Source organism: Leptodactylus fuscus, chromosome 7, assembly GCF_031893055.1.
Source record: "Leptodactylus fuscus isolate aLepFus1 chromosome 7, aLepFus1.hap2, whole genome shotgun sequence".
Lineage (NCBI taxonomy): Eukaryota > Metazoa > Chordata > Amphibia > Anura > Leptodactylidae > Leptodactylus > Leptodactylus fuscus.
Genome location: NC_134271.1, coordinates 141,835,573 through 141,857,488, shown reverse-complemented (window position 1 = coordinate 141,857,488; position 21,916 = coordinate 141,835,573). Strand labels below are relative to the sequence as shown.

Sequence of the window (21,916 nt, the reverse complement as noted above, 5' to 3'; positions counted from 1 at the left end):
TAGCGGGGTGGTCTAGGCTGCAGCCCCCACTGATAAGGGGTGGCACACCCCGAGATCAGGAGGACCAGTTAGGGCAATGACGCATTTCCTAGTACCCAGAGGTGTAACTTGTAGCCCCTGGACCCTATTGCACCAGGTGCCATTTAGAACAGTGGTATATTTAATTTGGCTAAGGGAGCTTTGGGAGCCCCCCCTGGTTGCGGGGCCCTGTAGCAATTGTTACCGCTGCACCCTGTATAGCTACCCTTCCCTGTTGGTAACCACTGAGCATTGGACCTAGTGTCACACCTAGAATACTACATGGTAACTTCAGGCCTCTATGGTCAAATTTACTCCAGAGGGACCAGGACTCCTACAACATGGCGAACAGGCCATAACATCTGCAGCACAGGATAAGCATCCAAGTAGAAGAAAGTGTTGTTCACTTTTTAGGACCTTTATGGTCATGTGATCATAGGTCCTGCACACTGTATGAAACAATAATGCAGCTTGGCCACTAGGAGGCAGCATAGCAATGGAAAAATTGCTTTTTCATAGGTTCTTATGGGCTAAAAAGATGTTTTGACAAACTAGGCCCAGATTGTCTTAAGATCTTTAGAAGGTTAAACATGAGACGATGAAGATGACTGATGTGGAATACTGATAAATGTGGATCTTGGATCCGAGCTTTGATATAAGACAAGGGTTTCATTGTCCCTGTCCAGCTTCCTGTCGCTTCCCGCAGGTCTCATCTATAGGAGGCGCCATGTTGAAGCTTCTGCTACTAGTGACCTGTGGTGGTCAGCTGTGGCCGTATACTGAGCTCTGTTATCCGCTGCCTAGAAAAACCAATCACAATCCCAACTGGGAGAACTGGAGTCAATCACGAGGCAGAAGACAAGCAGGGAAGCTGAGAATTACCGCAAGCCGTGCCAAAAACAACATGGAGGCCGTCAAGTAATCGCCATGGAAACGTAAGTAACAGGCGCGGCGAGCCAGAACACATGACACTGCCTTTGAAGAATTATTATTACGGAGATAAGAAGAACAGAGAGAGGCCAGGGACAGCGAGCGAGAGGGAAATGGTATCTGCTCCATATCTCATATCAGCCCGTGTAATAACCGCTATCAGCAGTCTGACAACTTATCGGCCATTGTCCATGAGAGCGAATGGAGCGGCGCCGACACTGATAGCATCACTGTGACATTATCCTGTACCCCAAGTGTCAGCCTGTCATTGTTCAGTACCCCAAGTATCAGCCTGTCATTATCCTGTACCCCAAGTGTCAGTGTCATTGTCCTGTACCCCAAGTGTCAGCCTGTCATTGTCCTGTACCCCAAGTGTCAGCCTGTCATTGTCCTGTACCCCAAGTATCAGCCTGTCATTATCCTGTACCCCAAGTGTCAGCCTGTCATTAACCTGTACCCCAAGTATCAGCCTGTCATTATCCTGTACCCCAAGTGTCAGTGTCATTATCCTGTACCCCAAGTATCAGCCTGTCATTATCCTGTACCCCAAGTGTCAGCCTGTCATTATCCTGTACCCCAAGTATCAGCCTGTCATTATCCTGCACCCCAAGTGTCAGTGTCATTATCCTGTACCCCAAGTGTCAGCCTGTCATTATCCTGTACCCCAAGTATCAGCCTGTCATTATCCTGTACCCCAAGTGTCAGCCTGTCATTATCCTGTACCCCAAGTGTCAGTGTCATTATCCTGTACCCCAAGTATCAGCCTGTCATTATCCTGTACCCCAAGTGTCAGCCTGTCATTATCCTGTACCCCAAGTATCAGCCTGTCATTATCCTGTACCCCAAGTGTCAGTGTCATTATCCTGTACCCCAAGTGTCAGCCTGTCATTATCCTGTACCCCAAGTATCAGCCTGTCATTATCCTGTACCCCAAGTGTCAGCCTGTCATTATCCTGTACCCCAAGTATCAGCCTGTCATTATCCTGTACCCCAAGTGTCAGTGTCATTATCCTGTACCCCAAGTATCAGCCTGTCATTATCCTGTACCCCAAGTATCAGCGTATCATTATCCTGTACCCCAAGTATCAGCCTGTCATTATCCTGTACCCCAAGTATCAGCCTGTCATTAACCTGTACCCCAAGTATCAGCCTGTCATTATCCTGTACCCCAAGTGTCAGTGTCATTATCCTGTACCCCAAGTATCAGCCTGTCATTATCCTGTACCCCAAGTGTCAGCCTGTCATTATCCTGTACCCCAAGTATCAGCCTGTCATTATCCTGTACCCCAAGTGTCAGCCTGTCATTATCCTGCACCCCAAGTGTCAGTGTCATTATCCTGTACCCCAAGTGTCAGCCTGTCATTATCCTGTACCCCAAGTATCAGCCTGTCATTATCCTGTACCCCAAGTGTCAGTGTCATTATCCTGTACCCCAAGTGTCAGCCTGTCATTATCCTGTACCCCAAGTATCAGCCTGTCATTATCCTGTACCCCAAGTATCAGCCTGTCATTATCCTGCACCCCAAGTGTCAGTGTCATTATCCTGTACCCCAAGTATCAGCCTGTCATTATCCTGTACCCCAAGTGTCAGCCTGTCATTATCCTGTACCCCAAGTGTCAGCCTGTCATTATCCTGTACCCCAAGTATCAGCCTGTCATTATCCTGTACCCCAAGTGTCAGTGTCATTATCCTGTACCCCAAGTGTCAGCCTGTCATTATCCTGTACCCCAAGTATCAGCCTGTCATTATCCTGTACCCCAAGTGTCAGCCTGTCATTATCCTGTACCCCAAGTATCAGCCTGTCATTATCCTGTACCCCAAGTGTCAGTGTCATTATCCTGTACCCCAAGTATCAGCCTGTCATTATCCTGTACCCCAAGTATCAGCGTATCATTATCCTGTACCCCAAGTATCAGCCTGTCATTATCCTGTACCCCAAGTATCAGCCTGTCATTAACCTGTACCCCAAGTATCAGCCTGTCATTATCCTGTACCCCAAGTGTCAGTGTCATTATCCTGTACCCCAAGTATCAGCCTGTCATTATCCTGTACCCCAAGTGTCAGCCTGTCATTATCCTGTACCCCAAGTATCAGCCTGTCATTATCCTGTACCCCAAGTGTCAGCCTGTCATTATCCTGCACCCCAAGTGTCAGTGTCATTATCCTGTACCCCAAGTGTCAGCCTGTCATTATCCTGTACCCCAAGTATCAGCCTGTCATTATCCTGTACCCCAAGTGTCAGTGTCATTATCCTGTACCCCAAGTGTCAGCCTGTCATTATCCTGTACCCCAAGTATCAGCCTGTCATTATCCTGTACCCCAAGTGTCAGCCTGTCATTATCCTGTACCCCAAGTATCAGCCTGTCATTATCCTGTACCCCAAGTGTCAGTGTCATTATCCTGTACCCCAAGTGTCAGCCTGTCATTATCCTGTACCCCAAGTGTCAGCCTGTCATTATCCTGTACCCCAAGTATCAGCCTGTCATTATCCTGTACCCCAAGTGTCAGTGTCATTATCCTGTACCCCAAGTGTCAGCCTGTCATTATCCTGTACCCCAAGTATCAGCCTGTCATTATCCTGTACCCCAAGTGTCAGCCTGTCATTATCCTGTACCCCAAGTGTCAGTGTCATTATCCTGTACCCCAAGTATCAGCCTGTCATTATCCTGTACCCCAAGTATCAGCGTATCATTATCCTGTACCCCAAGTATCAGCCTGTCATTATCCTGCACCCCAAGTGTCAGTGTCATTATCCTGTACCCCAAGTGTCAGCCTGTCATTATCCTGTACCCCAAGTATCAGCGTATCATTATCCTGTACCCCAAGCGTCAGCCTGTCATTATCCTGCACCCCAAGTGTCAGTGTCATTATCCTGTACCCCAAGTGTCAGCCTGTCATTATCCTGTACCCCAAGTATCAGCCTGTCATTATCCTGTACCCCAAGTGTCAGCCTGTCATTATCCTGTACCCCAAGTGTCAGTGTCATTATCCTGTACCCCAAGTATCAGCCTGTCATTATCCTGTACCCCAAGTATCAGCGTATCATTATCCTGTACCCCAAGTATCAGCCTGTCATTATCCTGTACCCCAAGTATCATCCTGTCATTATCCTGTACCCCAAGTATCAGCCTGTCATTATCCTGTACCCCAAGTGTCAGTGTCATTATCCTGTACCCCAAGTATCAGCCTGTCATTATCCTGTACCCCAAGTATCAGCCTGTCATTATCCTGTACCCCAAGTATCAGCCTGTCATTATCCTGTACCCCAAGTATCAGTCTGTCATTATCCTGTACCCCAAGTATCAGCCTGTCATTATCCTGTACCCCAAGTGTCAGTGTCATTATCCTGTACCCCAAGTATCAGCCTGACATTATCCTGTACCCCAAGTGTCAGTGTCATTATTCTGTACCCCAAGTGTCAGCCTGTCATTATCCTGTACCCCAAGTATCAGCCTGTCATTATCCTGTACCCCAAGTATCAGTCTGTCATTATCCTGTACCCCAAGTATCAGCCTGTCATTATCCTGTACCCCAAGTGTTAGCCTGTCATTATCCTGTACCCCAAGTATCAGCCTGTCATTTTCCTGTACCCCAAGTATCAGCCTGTCATTATCCTGTACCCCAAGTATCAGCCTGTCATTTTCCTGTACCCCAAGTATCAGCCTGTCATTATCCTGTACCCCAAGTATCAGCCTGTCATTTTCCTGTACCCCAAGTGTCATCCTGTCATTATCCTGTACCCCAAGTATCAGCCTGTCATTATCCTGTACCCCAAGTATCAGCCTGTCATTTTCCTGTACCCCAAGTATCAGCCTGTCATTATCCTGTACCCCAAGTATCAGCCTGTCATTATCCTGTACCCCAAGTGTCAGTGTCATTATCCTGTACCCCAAGTGTTATAATGCCAGTCTGTCTTCTAGATGCTCTACAAGCCAACAGTACCCCAGGATTCCCCTCTCTGCACTTGCACCTCACATACAGAGACATATTTCTATTTGATTTATGAGTTGGACTTAATAAGGGTTAATATCTCCATCTGGAACCATTTAGTTGGAGATTGTAATCCCTTCACCCCTCTGGAGAGACGTTCCTCCATGTCCAGATGTATCATAGTGGAAATGTAATCCATACATGAAGCAACGAGGATTTCATGTCCTCAGTAGACCATACAGTAGACGAGGCCGATCTGGCCGGAGGATGCTGGCAGTGTCACCGCTCACACATCCAAGAACATGGCTTGAGCTTTGGTGGGGGTCTCTGCCACGTTGAGACATATCCAAGATACGATGAAGAACATGGAGTTATTACAACATGTAGGACAGGGCCATGAAGATCTCACGAGGATAAAAGGATAAAAAGAGGAAAGAACCTCATGTATGTCAAAGTACAAGGTCTTCAGGATCTGCAGATCTTTAGGATCTATTAATCAGTCTTGAGGAACTTTGGAGAAGCATAGCTACACCAAAATTATGGTGGGAACATCAGACCTAGACCTGTCACCAGACCAACGTATTCATTGTGTACTGAGATGTCTCCATCCAGTATGGTTGCATTTGTGTTGTCAGAAGAAGACAGCACCAACTTCTCATAAGGCTTTCCTCCATGGCTGGTTGGACCATGGGCCTAAGATGTTGGGAATCGGATGCAATTTGGAAACCCAATGTGGGAATAGTGTAGGAGGCCACCTAAAGACCTGGCGACCATACTTGGCATGTATCAGCACACAGTATATGACTTCAAGAACTTGACTAGAATTTTGCTCTGTTGGGCCAAGGCTTTAGGGCTTAAAGGGGTTCAATGATTTATCCTTAGGATAGCTCATCAATATTTGATCCATGGGTGGTCCAACACCTGGAACTCCAGAGAGAAGCTTTTGCTTTACATCAGTCACATGACCTGTTGAAGTGACTGGGATGAGCTGCCATACCAAGCACAGCCACTATACCATGTATGGCGCTGTGCTTGGTTGTCCAGGATTAGAAAAGATGGCCGCTTTGTTCTTCTGTATTTTTGCCATGAGACTAATGGACCTGAGATCACTTCCTTCGAAGAACAAAGCAGCCATATTTTCTAATTCTGCGCAATCCTTTTAAGTGGTGAAGCGTCGCAGCGCTTGTCCGAATGCTTTGGCTTTTTCAAACGCCTGATCCTCGGAGGTGCTGGATTTTAGACCCCACTACTGTAGATTATGGGAACCCTTTTTAACCCCATACTGTCCATAGCTAAAGATTGGCACTACAATAAACTGCTCCCCCCTCCCCTCCTGACTACAGACCTAACAGACTACAAATATCCCTCACTACGTATAATATTTGGCGTCTCCTCCAGTAACGGGAATAGCATAGCGTGAATCGGACATGAAAGAATGATAACATATGGAATTAACTATGGATTGTATATATTCCTTAGAGAAAAGCTCGACTTACGGACACATTCTTCATTGCTCTCATAATATCCCTGGCAGCAGCGGTACCTCTTCCTATAGTCGATCTTTACTCGATGGCGGTACGCTGTGCGGTACATGATTCTAAACAGAGACGTAAACAGACATTACATAGCAGACATGCAAAGAGTCAGTAAGATCCTGAAATACTCTGTGCTGCTGGAGTGCTACAGTTCTTTTATTATCTGTTGAGCCCATCTTGAGATTTCAGGATCAATTTTAAAATCCGATTTCCGATCACTTTCCAGCCAATCGTGAAATTTGCTCGATCGCCGATCAGGATCAAATCTTTCCCAATCCAGATCGCTCAACCCTAATACTAACGTACTACTACTGCCTCCTGAAATACTCTGTGCTGCCTAGGGATCTGGCACTTACATCACCCTTCTACTTGTTCCCCCTATAGTATTACGTATAACAATATATACATAATATATAATGTATATTATGTATAAGCCTTCTTCTTGCTAACCAATCCCATGAGTGGGCAAGGCACTGACATACTCTGTGCTGCTGTTAGGATACAAAGTGTTAATGTTTCTGTTACTGATATGCCCTCCATAAATGAAGAATGGGGCCGTAATGTAAATGTCTAATAATAGCCCATATATCAGCACAGTGTGGGCCCCATGCTCATATGTGTAATACATACACTGATGGCGGGCGGCGCGGCCTTTGCTCGGCGCGTAGATTTATAAATTTAATCCTGATGGCGACGTATCATAAATCCCACCAGGGTCACACATTCCGGGTGTCACTATGTATAAGGTAAACTTCTGAACCTGCCTGCTGCAAAATATATATTCTATCTAAGCCTGAGCTGGAGTATCTATAATGTGTGATACGATAAAGTAATGTATCTAAGGTCTCACATCTGTGTTGGTATTCCGTCCAGGCGAATCCACATGGAGACCCCCCAAACGGAATACTAAATGCAATTGCAAGCGGTGTGCAATGAAACCACACGGACCCCATAGACTATAATGGGGTCCGTGTTCTTGCCTCACGCCGCCCGCACGAATCATGTCGACAGGAAAGTAGATTGTGAACTACTTTCCTGTCCGCATGTTCCCTGCAGAGATCTGGCGGCAAGCACACGGACCCCATTATAGTCTATGGGGTCCGTGTGATTTTACTACACACCGCTTGCAATTGCGTTCGGTATTCCGTTTGAGGGGTCCTCATGCGGACTCCCCCAAACGGAATACCAACACAGAGGCCTTAGTAAGTTAGTAATACAGTAGCATCACAGTTCAATTGCTATGGGGTCACTTACTTTGGAGGAGTGCACGTCTTGAAGTAGCTCCAAGTAGCGTCACAAGTGTCCGTGGTGGGCTGGCTATAAGGGTGGGCATAGGACTCCTTCACTGCTGATGTATAGCTGGTAAACACAAGGATGGTCACATAAGCCAGGGTAGGGGTGAATGTGAATTATCTCTTACTAGATCTTACTTTACAATTCACGAGTCAATCTGAAGGCAGTTAAAGGGATAGTTTAACCTACTTTCCAAAAATATACATACTATAGACATTGTCTCGCTCATTAAGAAAGTATATTAACCATGACAGTGAAATATTTCTTTGTAAAGATACATAATTTCAAACATAAACTTTTTACCAGAACTATCCTTCAGTGCTGGTGGCGCTGTTGCATTGAAGTCTATGGCAAAATGGATCAAAAGTATAGTGGTGAAGGAAGGTATTGCAAGTAAAAAGAAATAGATTTAAAGGGAAAATACTTTTTGTCCAGACACATCGCCACTTGTTAAATGAGCGGTATTGCAGCTTAACCTCATATAAGAGTATATATATGATATGTTTTCTGTACACACAGATTATAAAGCTACAGACATGAGGCTAAGTGCCGGATACAGGAAGATGACGGTGGCCAGCTGTTTCCTCTCCAGGCAGTGATAGCCCTAGGCTGCCAGCTCATTGGATCTACAGACCCATAGAATTAGGAAAGCCTTGTTTTCTTTGACGTTACCTTTCCCAGTAGCTGCAGACATTGGGGCCATTGGCTTTCAGAGATGTGCCAGTCTGTACGTTCACCAACCACAATAGGCCAGGTATCAGGGCGGGCACCCACAGGGGTCTCATTCTGTAAAATAATAGACAAGATTTCACATTGGATTCTTCTAAGGTGTCTCATCATCATATATTTATATATTCTGGTACATACAAAATATGTGAGCACGAGTGACCACCAATCAGGTTGTAGTCGCTCTGTAAACACAGGAAGTCGGCCAATGGAAAACAGGAAGTGGATCGTACAGAGGATGTTTTGGCGCTGAAGACAGCCGTGTTTGGGCAGATGGAACAATTGGCGTAAAGTCAGAAATATATCAAGGAAGCTCAATAGAAATAATTCAATAACAGTGTCGTGGGTCACATATCTGCGGCTTGTTGGTTGGACTATTAAAATGCTGTATAATATTATAATATAATATAATAAGTGGAACAAATCCCATCATGCATTTGGGCTGTTATGTAGACGTTACTACCTTAGTCTAGGAACGCCTTCTTAAAAAGTACAGGCCTATGACTATGGAAGAAATACTGAGACATGGAGAGGATTGCCTGTGACTCTCCCTCCACTATACTTAAAGGGGACCTTCCATCACCTCCACCAACTCCAGTCCATTGTATCCTTAAGTAGTCACCACTCCACTGATTCTGGCACAGTTGGAATTTTTTCTCTAGCCTCCACCATTCCCGAGCAATCATTTCTGATAGTTTCACCACCATTATGCTCTCTGCTGTAAGTGGGCGGTCCTGGGATGCTGCTGAAAGACAGGCCCCGCCCACCTGACAGCAGACAGTGTGATGGTGGTGAAAGTAACAAAGGTGATTGCTCAGGAATGGTGAGAGCTAGAGAAAAAATTCCAAATGCGCCCAAATCAGTGGAGCAACAGCAATTGGAAAATGTAAAGAGCTGCAGTTGGTAAAATGTCCTCTTTAAAGAGGTACTCAAACCATAGACATGTATGGCATATGCATATAACCAATCCAACCAATAAGAACCTCAAGAAAAGGAGGATCCAGTCCCAGACTGAGGCTCCTTGAACCAACTAGACAAGGCATCAGAATAGGACTTCTCTCTCTGCCGGTTTCAGTATAAAAATGTTGGAAATCCAACGGGCCACCAGACCCAAACAACGTAGAACCCAGCTCAAGAGTGAACCTAGCCTTAAATGATAGTGGGGTCCAGCCCCCAACTCTAGTCAATGAAATAGACCAAAGTACTCTTCAAATTTTGATATCTCTTGTCGAACCGACACAGGGAGTATCTAAGGGAGCTAAGGAATGATCTCCCATAGACTGTAATGTAGAGTCTTACCCTTCTATCTTTGTCCAGCCACTAAAAGTGGAGCATCCTGTCCTTACGTCCTTACGATCAATAGGATCCCAGTTAAAGGGTGTATTTCTGAATACAGACCCTTTATTGTCAGAAGATGTCCTATCGAACATACTTTAGAGGTGTAATCTGCATAAACGCAAAAGCTCCTCAATGGAAGGGCTGAAACATTATTACTATCCTCAAAAGCTTACGCAAATATTGCTACCAAAGCCAATGCACCAGCAGAGCTCATGTGCATCAGATAAATCCCCCTCTATTAAAGAAATACTCCAAGAGAGAGAATAGTGCTGCACTGAGCAAGACCGAGGGGGTGGAGCATGACATATACAGCCTAAGAACTTCTGTGCTAAGACCCGCCCCCGCAGAACCTATACTAGCCATAACACAGTGTAAATTTCTGTCGACTGTTCCTTTAAAGAGCCCAGCTACATAGATCTAACTTTCAATCAGGCACAAAAGAACACAAAACGAGAAAAAACAAACATATGCCCAATAAAAACGCCGCAGTTCAAATAAACATGGAGAATGAGTCTGGGGGCGTCTTATAAAATCAGAGTTCCCAGGCCTCTCTGTGAATGGTTTAATAATATCCAGGGGGATCTTGATTTACTTTAAGCCTCATTACACTTTTTATTCTCTTTTCAAAGTGATCCCAGAATTTGGCCGAGGTTTTGGCGCTGATTAAGTTTGACGAGAGATTGTTAGTCTGTGACCTGGAATGTATGAATCTTGGATGCTGCGACCACCCAGAGCAGCAATCGCTGCCCCCCCCTTCCCCGATCAAGGCAGTTACTCCAGTCCCCAGGACAATAGAAGGTGGGAGGCAGTCAGGGGGTCTTGGGTTGGGAAAAAGAATTCTGGGCTTGGTTCATGCATTAAGTTTGTTTCATATGTGTTGGATCTGTGCCTACAGCTTCCAGAGGTATAGTAAGGAGTGGTCGGCAGGACACAGCGTGGGTGGACAACAGCTCTATCAAATAAACTGATATCCAGAGCTGCTGAGCCTGCAGTTTACTGCCTGCTGCATCCTGAAGCGTAACCTTTGTCTGACTTCCCCTGCTTATTTACTAATGACATGTCAGAGATTACATGTGTATGTGCAGACTAACACGTGTACACAAATACAGACACACAATGGCTATATGAATACATTACTAGATTAATACTATCTCCTATGTACAAGACTATAACTAGTATAATACTGCTCCTATGTACAAGAATATAACTACTATAATACTGCACCTATGTACAAGAATATAACTACTATAATACTGCACCTATGTACAAGAATATAACTACTATAATACTGCCCCCTATGTACAAGATTATAACTACTATAATACTACTCCTATGTACAAGAATATATATACTATAATACTGCCCCCTATGTACAAGAATATAACTACTATAATACTGCACCAATGTACAAGAATATAACTACTATAATACTGCCCCCTATGTACAAGATTATAACTACTATAATACTACTCCTATGTACAAGAATATATATACTATAATACTGCCCCCTATGTACAAGATTATAACTACTATAATACTACTCCTATGTACAAGAATATATATACTATAATACTGCCCCCTATGTACAAGAATATACCTACTATAATACTGCTCCTATGTACAAGAATATAACTACTATAATACTGCCCCCTATGTACAAGATTATAACTACTATAATACTACTCCTATGTACAAGAATATATCTACTATAATACTGCTCCTATGTACAAGAATATAACTACTATAATACTGCTCCTATGTACAAGAATATAACTACTATACTACTACTCCTATGTACAAGAATATAACTACTATAATACTACCTCCTATGTACAAGAATATAACTACTATAATACTACTCCTATGTACAAGAATATAACTACTATAATACTACCTCCTATGTACAAGAATATAACTACTATAATACTACCTCCTATGTACAAGAATATAACTACTATAATACTACCTCCTATGTACAAGAATATAACTACTATAATACTACCTCCTATGTACAAGAATATAACTACTATAATACTGCTCCTATGTACAAGAATATAACTACTATAATACTACCTCCTATGTACAAGAATATAACTACTATAATACTACTCCTATGTACAAGAATATAACTACTATAATACGCCTATGTACAAGAATATAACTACTATAATACTACTCCTATGTACAAGAATATAACTACTATAATACTGCCTCCTATGTACAAGAATATAACTACTATAATACTGCTCCTATGTACAAGAATATAACTACTATAATACTACCTCCTATGTACAAGAATATAACTACTATAATACTACATCCTATGTACAAGAATATAACTACTATAATACTACCTCCTATGTACAAGAATATAACTACTATAATACTGTCTCCTATATACAAGAATATAACTACTATAATACCACTCCTATGTACAAGAATATAACTACTATAATACTGCCTCCTATGTACAAGAATATAACTACTATAATACTGCTCCTATGTACAAGAATATAACTACTATAATACTACCTCCTATGTACAAGAATATAACTACTATAATACTGCTCCTATGTACAAGAATATAACTACTATAATACTACTCCTATGTACAAGAATATAACTACTATAATACTGCCTCCTATGTACAAGAATATAACTACTATAATACTGCTCCTATGTACAAGAATATAACTACTATAATACTACTCCTATATACAAGAATATAACTACTATAATACTACTCCTATGTACAAGAATATAACTACTATAATACTACTCCTATGTACAAGAATATAACTACTATAATACTACCTCCTATGTACAAGAATATAACTACTATAATACTACCTCCTATGTACAAGAATATAACTACTATAATACTACTCCTATATACAAGAATATAACTACTATAATACTACTCCTATGTACAAGAATATAACTACTATAATACTACTCCTATGTACAAGAATATAACTACTATAATACTACTCCTATGTACAAGAATATAGCTACTATAATACTGCTCCTATGTACAAGAATATAACTACTATAATACTACCTCCTATGTACAAGAATATAACTACTATAATACTACCTCCTATGTACAAGAATATAACTACTATTATACTGCTCCTATGTACAAGAATATAACTACTATAATACTACCTCCTATGTACAAGAATATAACTACTATAATACTACCTCCTATGTACAAGAATATAACTACTATAATACTACCTCCTATGTACAAGAATATAACTACTATAATACTACCTCCTATGTACAAGAATATAACTACTATAATACTGCCCCCTATGTACAAGAATATAACTACTATAATACTACTCCTATATACAAGAATATAACTACTATAATACTGCTCCTATGTACTGACATACTGTATATCTGCTGTTATACCTATGGAAGCATTTTGATGCTTATTTCAGGGTGACATTGTTGTGTTACACTTTGCCCATCCCTCATTTCTCACGGTGTACATCTTATTAGGATCTTGAAGACGTGCTGCTGAGATCACAGAGATGGCGCCTCCCAGAATGTGTTATTGTGCCTCTATTCCGTGATGCCTACAATTTGCTTGTAGCAGTCAATAAAAGTGTCTGTGATCGGGGTCACACCTCATAATAACACAGTACATTATAATATGACACATCCGTTCCAAGGGGGCACTGGAAAGAAGGAGTGCGAACGATCAAAATGGAGTCACGGAAAGTTTTAATCCGCAGCCGGATTCTTTTATACAGTTTTGGCTCGCTCTCCTGCTTGTTCTGACAGATTGTTTTGGAGGAAAGTTGGACACTGTGTGGGAAATAAAAAATAGCGGTGGACACTGGAGTGAATGGAAAGATCTGTACAATAGAGCAGGTAGAGCGCAACGTGTAAACAGTTTACACTATTGTTCTGAAGCTCATGAGAAGTTTCAACTCCATGGACTCACCATAAATCCTTCACCATGTTCTCCATGGTAAGGGAGGCTTTTTTTTATCTCATGTACTTGTAATTGTAAGTTATTGACCCTTTAAGGAGATGACACGCTCCCTATGACATCATAATAGCTGTGATGACATCATATGTTTACAAAACAGCACCACACTAGTCCTTAGGTTACGATAAGATACCAGTCACTCTTATTTAGGCACACGGGGCTGTTTTAGAAGAACCCTTCCATGTTTTTGTACCCCTTGAAGACTAATGCCTGGTGATGACATCACAATTTTGTGTTGACATCACTCCGATGATGACATATCTTTTATGATGCATGACGCAGCTGGATTACAATTAGCAAGGCCTGTTGGTAGTTGACCACACTGGCTACAGTCTCATGATTGGAACAATGGGGACATAATTCCACCACTCTGATAGGGCTGCTCTAGCCATGATGTTCATGTTTTGGTGCCCAAGGTGGTCACGATGTTACCTCGATAACATGGATGTGAAGATGACTGGCTACAGTCTCATTTTTGGGACAATGCGGACATAATTCCACCATTGTGATAGGGCTACTGTAGCCATGACGTTCATGTTTTGGTGCCCAAGGTGGTCGTGATGTTATCTTGATAACATATACATGAAGTGGAATGGGTTAATGTTTCATGGTTGGAACAATGGGGACGTAATTCCACCACTGTGATGGGGTGCTCTAGCCATAATGTTCATGTTTTCGTGCCCAAGGTGGTCACGATGTTACCTCAATAACATGCATGTGAAGAGGAACTGCCTACAGTCTAATTTTTGGAACAATGGGGACATAATTCCACAATTGTGGTTGGGCTGCTCTAGCCATGATGTTCATGTTTTGGGGCCCAAGGTGGTTATGATGTCATCTGGATAACACAGTTGTGAAGGGGAACTGACCAATGTTTCATGGTTGGAACAATGGGGACATAATTCCACCACTGTGATAGGGCTTCTCTAGCCATGATGTTCATGTTTTGGTGCCCAAGGTGGTCGTGATGTTACCTCGATAACATAGACGAGAAGAGGAACTGGCTATTGTTTCATGGTTGGAACAATGGGGACATAAATCCACCACTGTGATAAGGCTGCTCTAGCCATAATGTTCATGTTTTGGTGCCCAAGGTGGTCATGATGTTACCTCGATAACATGGATGTGAAGAGGAACTGGCTACAGTCTCATTTTTGGAACAATGGGGACATAATTCCACAACTGTGGCTGGGCTACTCTAGCCATGATGTTCCTAGTTTTGGTGCCCAAGGTGGTCATGATGTTATCTCGATAACACAGTTGTGAAGGGGAACTGGCCAATGTTTCATGGTTGGAACAATGGTGACTTAATTCCACCACTGTGATAGGGCTGTTCTAGCCACGATGTTCGTGTTTTGTGCCCAAGGTGGTCATGATGCTACCTCAATAACACAGACGTGAAGAGGAACTAGGCTATGATAAATCTGAATATTCTACCTTGCTATAAAGTATGATGGTGATTTTGACTTTTGGGTCACGAAGAAGCATCTGTGGGTAATTTTTTAAACCACCACTAAAGTTGTTCTGCCCTGTAAAAGTTAGTTGCATGTAGGAATATCATGTGGGTGGACTTGCTCTTTAAGACTTGCCAGTTCACGGAAACACATGGACTAAGTCAACAATCCATCACCGATTATGGGATATCTGCCAAATGCAAAGTTTGACATGAACGGTGGTCGTCAGGGAGAGTCGGATCTGTTTGGAGTGTGAAAGAGACATTCTGGATTTCATTAACGTTTCTGAATGAAGAACGTTCTCCCCTCGCTGCTCCCTCATTCTCTGCAGGAAATAGACTCTTCCAGGATTTCATTACAGTTACTTCTAGTGTGGGAATCAGCTCGGTGGTTTTAATCATGTTATGTCACCATCATTCATATCTACGTCTCCGGCACCAGATGGGCAACGTCGACCATTCACTTTAATATTTATAAAGATATCCTGCGTATTCAACATCATTTAAAATAAGTTGTGTAGAGCAGAAATGGAGGAGCTGCCCCAAGCGAAGAACAAGCTGGACTACCTAGGATCACTAGGCTAATCTTAGGTGTACAATAATGGGGCCAACCTAAAGAAGCCCCATGGGGTTCAGTAGAGGAAAAGTGGTGATCATATGATGAGGTCTATCAGATCTGATCATTCTTGGGCCTACATTAGACCGTGCTTACACCGTATAGTGGTTGCAGTTTTTAATTTCTGTCCAAATCCAGATGCTAAAGAGGACGTATCAACAAATGCTTCTAGATATACTTCGGCGTTGTGGACCACTTACCCTACATACCCCAACGGGTACAGGTTCTGAACAATGTGGACCTAGTTGACCTGAATTGGTGGGAAGAAGGATGGAAGATTGTTGTAGGAAAAAGTTCTATTTTGATGTTTTCTCTGAGATCATTATGAGCGGTTCACTTTAAAGATAGCTGTTGGCCAAGTCCTCCTATTTCCCCCAAATACAGGTACCACCACACAGTATGTATGTGTTTTTAGTAGGAAGATGACAATAAACTCCTTCCAGACTTCTCTTGGAGCAGCTTATTTCCTTTGAGAACAAAAGGATGAGACATGTTGAAATCCAACATAGCCAAGGCTTCATCTCCCAGACGGTTGTCAACCGGGGACAATCAATGCACCCCATTAGATGGTCTTCCAAGATTCACCTAATATTGTATTGTCTCCTTGCACAAGTAGAGGGGTATCATACCACTCTCCCCCCGACAAAATCTGGGAGCATCTTATCTCTTATAGGAACAAAGGATCTAACACATTAGCCTACACTCTAGATCTTGACATCAATCACCGTCAACCCTAAAGGTATCCAGATAATTGATGGTTGAACCTGTCGATTTTGGTGGAACAGGTTACTGTTGAGGTAACTATATCTCAACTCTTCCATGATGGCAGATGTTGGAGAAAATATAGGGTTGGGTACGTTGGTTTTCAATATGCTTGATTCTTAGATGAGACTAGCCCGATTCGTGATCATGGTTCATGTTCATGTTCTTAGGTGAAATAAGCAACCCACCGAGAACATGACCAACATGTCCACGTTGGGAGTCCAAGTAGGGTGAAATATCTATCAAATTAATGCTCAGTCAACATCTCAGTCAACATCTTTTTGAGAGAGAATATATTCTGGACGAAGTCAAAGTTCCTCACATGTTCTTCATCCTATAGTCTTTCGAGAAGTTGAAAAATTCCCAAGTAGACCATGACTTCAGCATTTCCAATTAACCTCTCCACATAGCACATCGCTGATGGTCTCCACTGCTGTAGTCTTGGACACTCATCGCCTGCAGACAAGAGGTCACAAGAGCATAGCGAGCAGATGTTTGGTGTAGGAGGTGATGATTCAGCATCTTGAGGGGAGAATTAATAGATAGTAGGCAGTTATTAGCGTTATGAGACTCTTTAGAAGAAAAAATATTTGGAGACCAAAAACACATGGGAGATGTGAATTTCTGCAGTAACTCAGTCATCAGGCCTGAGGGCTACGAGCTCTCAGTGGAGGTCAAGTCCTTTGGCCTTCAGGTTCTGGACTCCATGGTATGAGGAGGATGACTGTCTGGCTTCCTGTAGAGTGGTCATACTTATTAGTTTTCATTTTTAGTATCTCCTAGTCATTGATGTTTCCTTCAGTCTTGTTGACACTCCCTGTTCTGTATAGTCATGATGAACTTTCTGAAACCACAAGAGACTGAAGCATCTGTTCCTGTTCCTCGAAGATTGCAAGTAGTGCGATAAATAATTGTTTCCAAGGTCATATCTCATGTATTTGTGAGGAGGAAATTGTGTGAGACTGATAATAAAACCATAACTTGGGCACAGGTTACTGCATGGTCAGCGGAGGCATTAAGGGGGAACTCCTTCAATGCCCGTATGAAAGGTCAGATGCTGTCGCAACATGTCTGCTTACGTTGCGTTAGTATGACATCAAGTCCTCCTAAAGTCTATTAGGATGGAAATAGTTATATGTGACTCATAGACAACACTATACCACCAGGGCACATGGATGAAGAGTTGTCTTTAGGAAACTGCCTAAAAAATGAGCTAATGTTCCCCCACCAAAAACTGGATAATGTGAGTTACAGGACGGGAAATGGGCATTGAGATCACATCACTGGTCAACTAGACATTATTTGGCAAAAAATTATATTACAAAAGGAACTTTCTTCTGTAAACTGTAATAAGAGGCACCACTAGACACCAGGGACTAAGGCACATCTTGGCACATAGGACTGAATGTTGAAGAACTAGACACTAGGGCTTTTGCGCAAAATTATAGTACATGAAGAACTGGGAATTAAATCTTTATAAAACATGGAATAAGAGAAACCACTAGACACCAGGGACTAGGACACTGAACCTCTAGACATACTGGACTGAAGAGTACTAACCTAACAGACTACAGAAGAAAGCTTAAAGGGCTTTAGCACCAAATTTGTAGACAGTGTACCCTATATTAAGCTGTGGCTCTGCACCAACTGACACCAGGGACCACTAGACACCAGAGATAGGGCATTGAACCACTACACACCAGGGACTAGGACACTAATACAAAAAGACACCAGAGTCCAGGGCACTGAACCATTAGACATCAGGAACTAGGGCACTGAAATGCCAGAAACCAGGGGCTAGGGCGCTGGACCTCTAGACATGAAGGACTAGGGTACTGAACCATTAGACATCAAGGACTAGAGCACTGAACCACTAGACACCAGGGACTAGGGCACTAAACCACAAGCCACCAGACACCAAGGCACTGAATCATTAGACATCAGGAACTAGGGCACTGAAATGCCAGAAACCAGGGACTAGAGCGCTGGACCTTCAGACATCATGGACTAGGGTAGTGAACCACTAGACATCAAGGACTAGAGTAGTGAACCAATAGACATCAAGGACTGTGGAACTGAACCACTAGACATCAAGGACTAGGTTAGTGAACCACTAGACATCAAGGACTAGAGTAGTGAACCACTAGACATCAAGAACTAGGGTAGTGAACCACTAGACATCAAGGACTGGGGAACTGAACCACTAGACACCAGGAACTAGGGTAGTGAACCACTAGAGATCAAGGACTAGGGTAGTGAACCACTAGACATCAAGGACTAGGGTAGTGAACCACTAGACATCAAGGACTAGGGTAGTGAACCACTAGACATCAAGGACTAGGGTAGTGAATCACTAGACATCAAGGACTAGGGTAGTGAACCACTAGACATCAAGGACTAGTGCACTGAACCACTAGGGACTAGGGTAGTGAACCACTAGACATCAAGGACTAGTGCACTGAACCACTAGGGACTAGGGTAGTGAACCACTAGACATCAAGGACTAGGGTAGTGAACCACTAGACATCAAGGACTAGGGTAGTGAATCACTAGACATCAAGGACTAGTGCACTGAACCACTAGGGACTAGGGTAGTGAACCACTAGACATCAAGGACTAGGGTAGTGAACCACTAGACATCAAGGACTAGGGTAGTGAACCACTAGACATCAAGGACTAGGGTAGTGAACCACTAGACATCAAGGACTAGGGTAGTGAACCACTAGACATCAAGGACTAGGGTAGTGAATCACTAGACATCAAGGACTAGTGCACTGAACCACTAGGGACTAGGGTAGTGAACCACTAGACATCAAGGACTAGGGTAGTGAACCACTAGACATCAAGGACTAGGGTAGTGAACCACTAGACATCAAGGACTAGGGCACTGAACCACTAGACATCAAGGACTAGGGCACTGAACCACTAGACACCAGAGACTAAGACACTGAACCACTAGACATAAGGCACTAGGGTACTGAATCTCTAGTTACTAAGGACTAGGGCACTGAATATCTAGACAAGAGGGCCTAGGGAAGTGAACCACTAGACATCAGGGACTAGAGAACTAAACCACAAGCCACCAGAGACCAGGGCACTGAACCACTAGACTTCAGGAAATAGGGCACCAGGTCCGCCAGTCGCTGGACCTCTAGACACCAGATACTAGAGTACTGAACCACTAGGCACCAGGGACTAGGACACTGAATCTCTAGTTACCAGGGACTAGGGCAATGAAACACTAGACACCAGGGCTTAGGACACTGAACTTCTAGACAAAAGGGACTAGGGCAAAAGTCCAAATATCCGGATTTACTAGCTTTCTCCTTTTCACTGGAACAATCCCAACTCGATAAACTTTTCAGTTCGGGACAAGGCAGACTAAACACGACCATCTCAGAAATGAAGCAGGACTTCAAGGATATGAATGAAGAGCCATGAATCACATCTATAAATACACAGTCAGTGAAGCCCGCACCGCCGCTGCGAGGGCCCGGGGCCAGCTCATGTGATAAGTAAGCGGGGGATGTGTCAGGTTTCTGTCAGGTGGTTTCGGTGGCCTCCTACATTTCTTCAAGTGACCCGTCCTCCTTAGGGAGAAACCCCTCGCTGTGTGTTCCCCTCAGTAATCTACTCCGGGGGCCCCAGCCTGTCTGACAAGTTCAGTGTACATAGACTGGAAGCTGCACAAATCCTCCCGCGATTACACGATGAAGTATATGACGTGAGACCTGATATACTTCTAGCACTTAAAGGGGTCCTCCGGGCTTATACAGTCAGCTAAAGAAAACTTCAGCAACCTATTAATGTACTTTGTGTTTTACTGCTTGCTGTCAATGAATGGAAACCTGTCCGGGCCTAGTCCTGCTCACACGGCTGCTAGACAGGACCTTCTACCTCCAGGTCCCATACATATCAGTAGGACTTACACATATAGAGGAGACAGACCTGGCCCCAGGAGGGCGAGCGCTCTATGGGTGTGACTGCACAACGTCTCCCATACAATTAAAACCAGATTTTCTGTAATGCTCGGCCGCGCGGCTGGCTCCACTCTCATCCCACTCATTTCAGCCGTTTGGCTCATGCTTTTGGCCATAATCTCTAGTTTTTAACCCAATTTCATAAAGCGAGGAAACAGAAGAAATATTGATAGTAAATGTGTACATGGACGGCACGAGAGGCGGCATCATGAGGGGTTGGGTGAAGGTTGGTACTCCCATTTATAGATATTCCCATATTGTCCTGCCGGAAGCTCGCCCCCTGCTGCCCACTATTGTCACACATTGGCACCCAATCCCTGAGTATGTAACACATCTAGGGCACAATCCCAAATGTCCAGAAATATTGGTGTTGGGAAAAGGACAGGTCTTCTTTCTGTAGGCAATAAGGCCAGAGCAGCATTCACATACTGTACTCACTTACAGACTGCACCGGCAGAATAGTGAGCGCAGCTCTGGAGAATAATACAGGATGTAACTCAGGATCAGTACAGGATAAGTAATATAATGTATGTAAACAATGACTGCACCAGCAGAATAGTGAGCGCAGCTCTGGAGTATAATACAGGATAAGTAATGTAATGTATGTACACAGTGACTGTACCAGCAGAATAGTGAGCGCAGCTCTGGAGTATAATACAGGATAAGTAATATAATGTATGTAAACAATGACTGTACCAGCAGAATAGTGAGCGCAGCTCTGGAGTATAATACAGGATAAGTAATGTAATGTATGTACGCAGTGACTGTACCAGCAGAATAGTGAGTGCAGCTCTGGAGTATAATACAGGATAAGTAATGTAATGTATGTACATAGTGACTGTACCAGCAGAATAGTGAGCGCAGCTCTGGAGAATAATACAGGATGTAACTCAGGATCAGTACAGGATAAGTAATGTAATGTATGTAAACAATGACTGCACCAGCAGAATAGTGAGCGCAGCTCTGGAGTATAATACAGGATAAGTAATGTAATGTATGTACACAGTGACTGTACCAGCAGAATAGTGAGCGCAGCTCTGGAGTATAATACAGGATAAGTAATATAATGTATGTAAACAATGACTGTACCAGCAGAATAGTGAGCGCAGCTCTGGAGTATAACACAGGATAAGTAATGTAATGTATGTACACAGTGACTGTACTAGCAGAATAGTGAGCGCAGCTCTGGAGTATAACACAGGATAAGTAATGTAATGTATGTACACAGTGACTGTACTAGCAGAATAGTGAGCGCAGCTCTGGAGTATAATACAGGATAAGTAATGTAATGTATGTACACAGTGACTGTACCAGCAGAATAGTGAGCG

General features: G+C 43.2%; 1 protein-coding gene across 1 annotated transcript in view; it reads right to left on the bottom strand.

The window, feature by feature from the left end:
* PEAR1 (platelet endothelial aggregation receptor 1) overlaps window positions 1-21,916 on the bottom strand; it is a 120,071-nt gene that overhangs the window by 64,350 nt on the left and 33,805 nt on the right. Inside the window, exons 2-4 of the mRNA XM_075283177.1 lie at window positions 8,380-8,493; window positions 7,669-7,773; window positions 6,376-6,476 (exon numbers count right to left, since the gene is read on the bottom strand). Coding sequence (XP_075139278.1) covers window positions 6,376-6,476; window positions 7,669-7,773; window positions 8,380-8,492 — 319 coding nt within the window. The 5' untranslated portion in view covers window position 8,493. The remainder of the gene's footprint in view (window positions 1-6,375; window positions 6,477-7,668; window positions 7,774-8,379; window positions 8,494-21,916) is intronic.